This window comes from Gadus chalcogrammus, chromosome 10, assembly GCF_026213295.1.
Source record: "Gadus chalcogrammus isolate NIFS_2021 chromosome 10, NIFS_Gcha_1.0, whole genome shotgun sequence".
NCBI lineage: Eukaryota > Metazoa > Chordata > Actinopteri > Gadiformes > Gadidae > Gadus > Gadus chalcogrammus.
In genome coordinates, this window is record NC_079421.1 from 14626806 (window position 1) to 14632832 (window position 6027).

The 6027-nt window shown below is 44.2% G+C and overlaps 1 protein-coding gene across 1 annotated transcript; it reads left to right on the forward strand.

Moving 5' to 3' along the window:
• Nucleotides 1-1178: 1178 nt before the first annotated feature.
• On the forward strand, nt 1179-5837 carry LOC130390926 (platelet-derived growth factor receptor-like protein). The gene is made up of 7 exons (XM_056601112.1): nt 1179-1342; nt 1742-1902; nt 2665-2807; nt 3225-3376; nt 3947-4240; nt 4806-4945; nt 5446-5837. Exons 1-7 carry the CDS (start codon nt 1276-1278, stop codon nt 5659-5661), a joined length of 1173 nt encoding a protein of 390 aa, XP_056457087.1. The 5' UTR covers nt 1179-1275; the 3' UTR covers nt 5662-5837.
• The last annotated feature ends 190 nt before the right edge of the window (nt 5838-6027 follow it).

Sequence of the window (6027 nt, forward strand, 5' to 3'; positions counted from 1 at the left end):
CTACTTTAAATATGGAGTAGCTTTTGAGGAATCAAAACATTATTTTAATTATTCCATATTAATGCATGCATATATTTCTGTAAATATGTACAAAAAAAAAAAATGTACATAATTCCTTAATCATACATTGTACATCTTATACAAAATAAAAAAGAAGAAAATTCGGAAGGACATGTTCTAAAATGCATTTTCCTTCATTCCTTCATTCTCTGCTGGTTACGTCTTTGTAAGAGCTCTGTTCATAATCAATGGCAAAGACACGATACTGCTCAACTAGAACAATAGACCCATTCACACAAGCTTTCAAGGTTGTAGTCATAATCTTAGCTTCAATCAGGAAGAAATATGACAAATGTTCACCAGCAACGTTCACTGGGCCTGTCTAATTAGCATTGTTCATTATTATGTTGATCTGAAAAGAAGTGATGATGTTATCAGTTTATGTTAGTTATTTATCCACCCATCCACACGTGCACAAATTGACTTTTTTGCAAAACATTTTAATAGTTTTATGAGCTGCTTTATGATCATAGTTTGACATAGGATCCTACGTTGTGAAATATTTTTTATTGTCAACAGGAAAGAGGGGGACGGGGACTTTGAGGTGGTATGTTAATGATTTTCATGGTAACCACAGTGGAATGTATATAACATGGGTTAAATTCCACAACCCGGCCTATAGGTTATACTGTTAAAACTCATCAATACAAAGGCAATGTGAAATAATTAACAGAAGACCCGCTTATAGTAGAAAATACACGTTATGCTGCATCGAAAGCCCTCGTCCCGGTTCCAAGCATATGTGTCTATAGAATTATTTACCGAACGACCACAAATACTTGATGGCTACTTTAAAAGCTGTTATTTGTCAGGTGTAAACTGTTTACAGAGACTTCTAGAGAGAGCCACGCTCCCGCTTCAGGTCCAGTGTAACAGCTAAGCAAACAGGTCCCGCCATTCCAGACGGAGGGGCCACTGATCCAGAGGCCCTCATTGGTCCACAGCGGCTTGAAAGGCTCCATTGAGCCCATCTGGAGGAATTTGGGGTTCTAACGCCACTTTCAGGAGGAGGAATTTGTGTAATTCCGATAAACAGCTGACCACTCATTTTGCTCGCGCTCCTGCTCTCTCCCTTGATCCCCGCATTCTCTGCCTCTCTCCTTCCCTCGTCTCTTGACTCCTGCTCTGTGTCCTTCTGATAAACTGGGTTGAACCGAGTGAACCTGATAATCCGTAGGCTGCTTTGTTATTAATAATTATAATAATCCATCGGTCATGCTTGTGCCCATATGGAGGTCAGTGTTGTGCTCTCTCTGGATTTGTGCTCTGATCCTGGAGTTTGGTAAGTAGGCTACACTTGTTACCTACCAGCATGATGCAGGCAACATGCATTCCTGCGATAACATAACAGCAGGAGATGTTAAACTCAGGCTTAAATTCTATACTGGCAGGGAACTTAGATTGTAGGTTTTACTTGTTAACCTGTGTGTAATGTACATAAGCAAAGTGCAATTACAGTATATTATATTTCAATTTTTCTATGATAATGTTAATGTTATTTTGGAAGGTGTCCAGGTTCCAACCCCTCAATTCCATCCCACTTTGAATTTATTTTGGTGAATTATGAAGTGAAACGAAAGGCAAATTCAGGATGGTTATCAGGAGTGAACCAAGCTTCCTCTGTTCACATTTGGCCTAGGTGCATTATTGATAATGATGATGTCCATACATTACCGTCTAGGACACTGTCAAGGAGATGCCGAAGAACCAAAGACGACCTCTGGGAAGAAGCCCAAGGCTCCTAAAGCTAAGCTAGGAAAGGAGACAAAGAAAGGCCCAAGGGCCGTCGTGGCTAAAGCTAAGGTCAAAGCTACGGCCCCAGCACAGACCCTACTAACACAGGTATTAGGTCCCCCTTTAGGCTAGAGGTGATAGCTTTATACGCAATGCATTGTTAACGCAATATCATTGTGCCACTGTATATTCCACCGTTTTTATTGCATTCAATTTATTTTGTACATCATATCTCAAATATTGCCCTTTAGTATATGCGACACTTGAACCTCCTAAGAAGGCGCAATTCGATTGGTACGCTATCTCGGGATGGGCAATATCCCATGATTGAGATCTCAAACTCGGACATTGTTTTCTAACGGTGACGGTCGTCTCGTCATGCTAATAAAAACAAATAAAACCGCTAATAAAAACAAATAAATGCAAAAAAAGGGATATTTTTTATTATTGTTATTTTTGGAGTGTTCATATACTAAAACAATTATTCATCTCAGGCTCCGTGAATAGTGGGGAATAGCCCCCACTATGAGGCTATTCCCCGCTATTCACTTCGCCCACGGCGAATAATTGGTAACTATTACATTTTTTCCTGCTTTATTTTAATTAGATCTTCTCTTGTTTGAATTGGACTGTTCCTTCGCTACTGTGACACCTGAATTACCCTTCGGGAATTTAAAATGGTGTTATCTTATCAAATCATTTATGGGAGCTTATTACAAATGTTAAAGTCCATGAACAATGATTTATTGAGGTCATTATTATCCTTAATTTTTTTTCCATAGAAGCGACACGTCGCACACCTCAACCCACACACTAGGTTTCCTGCTTATTATGACTCTTATCTGGGGGGGATGTCACGCCCCTGGTCAGGTGCTGAAGAAGGGCCGGTTCCAGCGGGTGGGGGACACACTCACTGTGCGGGCCGGAGATGCTCTGGAGCTCAGGTGTAAAGGCACACCTGTCCAGTGGAGCGTACCCCCCTATCTGGAGGAGGATAATGAGGGGAGGCTAAGGTACCCCTTTACTATGACCAGCCATTTGGCTTTTATCAAAAGCCACCGAGTTCCAGATTCATGTCATTATGGAGCAGATATGGGCTTGGCATCTTGCTAAAGGATGCCTACAGTACCTAAGGCTGTGGACACCCCATAGCCTGTATCCAACATACACTACTCTCCTGCCTTTAATATCTATGCATCTGCACTGAATAGTTTATCAATGTTTCTGATATCTTAAGTAAACCCATCTAGGCTTTATCTTTGTGTAACCAGTGATAAACTTTAAATCTGGATAAGATTTAAAGATGATTGGTCTTTAAAGATTAGATAAGGTGTACCTGAATCTCAAACGAGGGATGACTCAGCTGCCATAGTCTCCTGGAAGATTCAGCAGGTGGGGCCTGATGGCTGTGTTTTGTTGTGGTTCCACAGAACGGTCCAACACCAGAGATACGGGACGCTGTCTCTGGTCAACAGCACGGGGGCCGATACAGGGGAGTACACCTGCTACCCCATGTACTGCGAGGAGACTGACTGTAGGAAGGAGTACGACAAGGCCGTCAACGTCTTCGTCTTCTTCGCTGGTATATGACAAAACAGATACTCTGTGGCCGTTGTTTGGGGCTAACATCGCACCATGGTTCAATTGTACAGATGATTCCATTAAAGCGTATAAATTCACCTCATGTCCAATTGTGGATCGAATAACAGGGTTCGAGGAGAACATAAAGACACAAAATATAGAACTGAAACAAACTGACCACGTGGGGCAGAAATGGGCAGACCTTAAATTGAGGAGTGCACAGGTGAACCTAATCAGTAATGAACACAGTGTAATTAACTAACGAGGAAACCAATGAGAGAAGTTGGGGTTGGGGCAAGGGGGGGGGGGGGGGGTATAAACTTCATTAAATTTCTACTAAATTAGATTTCCTTTATTTATATTTATCTATAGATAAATATAAATAAAGGAAATCAAATTTAGTAGAAATCATCGATCAGGGATCGAAGGGATCATGGACATCTCGATAAATAAAACAAGAAACTAAATATAGATATTTAGTTTCTTGTTTTATTTATCGAGCTGTCCATGATATAAATAATTATCGTGCCTCTTCCCTACCATTTTGTATTTTTTTGGTATTCTTCCGCAGATCCACAGGAGCTGTTTGTGCCGTCGTCCAACTACTACGAGGTGATCCAGCTCCGTACCAACTGGCCCACGCGGCTGCCCTGCCAGGTGACGTCCCCCGGGGCCGCGGTGTCCCTGCACCGGGAGTTCCCCCCGGCCGAGGTGCCGGTGGACGGGGCGGAGATCACCTTCAGCACCCGGGGGGGCTTCACCATCCACCGGCCGCGGCCCCAGCACGCCGGCTCTCTGTACTGCGTGGCCAGCTTGGGGAACCTCAGGCAGGCCTCCACCAAGTACATGCTGATCTACGTCAACTGTGAGTTCCTCCGCCCACCACACCACCGAGAACGTCAGAAATTTTAGTAACAGAACTATTGACTGTGATGCATAACATATTTATTATTTTATGTATCTATTTAATTATCTATTGTAACTAATTGATGCACAGCAACATAAAGTCATTATTAACGTTTCTACATCATTTTCATGCTATTGTTTTAATTAATATTCTATTTGTATTATTTATATTATAAGAAATAAATAATATTAATATGAATACATTGATACAAATGTACAGACATTCATGTCATTAATGAGGATAGACCTGTGGGCCCCGTCCTGGGACTGTGGGCCCTGTCCTGGGACTGTGGGCCCCGTCCTGGGACTGTGGGCCGCGTCCTGGGACTGTGGGCCCCGTCCTGGGACTGTGGGCCCCGTCCTGGGAGGAGATAGTGCTAAGGTGCTCCGATATTGTAATAATAAATCAGACGGTCCTAACCCAGAAAGACAATACCAAAACCCTCATCCTAAAACCAAACCCTAACAAACCTCCCCCTAAAACGTAAACCCAAACCCTAACCCTGTATCTCTCCCCTCCCCAGACCCCATGGCGGTGCCGGCCCCTGCGATCGAGGCCTCGAGCAGCTCCCTGACGGCGGGGGACAACCTGAGGGTCAGCTGCACCGTGGTGGGGGAGACCGAGGTGGCCATAGACTTCACCTGGGAGTACCCTGGACAGCAGGTCGGATATAGGAGACCCTAGAACTACATTTCAAATCATTACCATTTTCCGGGACTGTATCTTTTAATGACTAGGCCTATCAAATTAACCTCCACATGAAGATGTTTACTGCTCCACTACAGCAAACACCTTTTAAGGGTTTTGAACGAGTCATGGCGGGCGGTGCAGCATATTATACCACCGGGTGTGAGTGTGATTAGCCGTTACAAGCCTCTTCTGACATCACAGGTGGGCGTGGCCACCTAGGTGTATGACGTTTGCTACAGTCCACTAGGTAGGCTGGTAGACTGATCTATCCAGCACACATCTAGGTGGACACGCCCACTAGTGATGTCAGAAGAGACCGATGTTCAAACGGGCTTTGTGTTGGCTAACCACACTCACACCTGCTGGTACAATACGTCCCCTTTAAGAACATCACAAGCGGTCTTGTCTCAGGAGCTGGATCCATGGTCCGTTCATGTATCTCCTGACCTGGGTTCCTTGTGATGTCTCGGCAGATCGGCAGGCCGTTGTACACCCAGGAGATCAGGACCCCCGTGGCAGGGGGTCCAGGGGCCAGGCAGAAGATCCAGTCCGTGCTGCTGGTGGACGAGGTGAGGGAGGTGGACCACGGGACGTACACCTGCACGGCGGAGAACCTACAGGGGGCCAAGTCCACCTCCACCACGGTTCAAGTGGCGGCCAAAGCTAAACTCAAGAAGAAACCTCAGTGATGTATCCTGGAGTGGAGGCTGATGGGAGTGAAGAGAAACAGAGAGGGAAGGGAGGAGAGTGAGATGTTTATATAAGAGGGAGTAAGGGCGATCATTTTATAGTAAACTGCACTGGCTATAGTCACCTAAAGAGATAGCCTACCTTTATTATATAGCAACAAGTATGCTCTGATCGATATTTAGCTTGCAAAAAGTAAAGTGGTCCATTGAATGAAAATCATTTTATATAGCACATGCCTGTTTTGTGTGTTAAACTTTTTCTACAAAAATGCTTCTTGCGTTTTATTTTCCTGGGTGTTTCTCATTTTGCATATGGTAACTCAGATTTGGCCTCAAAACCCCCACTTTTTGATAAGGACACTAGAG

Excerpts from the sequence above, each read along its gene's own strand:
- LOC130390926 (XM_056601112.1), top strand. The coding sequence starts at position 1,276 with ATGCTTGTGCCCATATGGAGGTCAGTGTTGTGCTCTCTCTGGATTTGT. Across the intron at positions 3,377-3,946 it reads CGTCTTCGTCTTCTTCGCTG|ATCCACAGGAGCTGTTTGTG; the intron begins GTATATGACAAA and ends ATTCTTCCGCAG. Across the intron at positions 4,946-5,445 it reads GGGAGTACCCTGGACAGCAG|ATCGGCAGGCCGTTGTACAC; the intron begins GTCGGATATAGG and ends ATGTCTCGGCAG.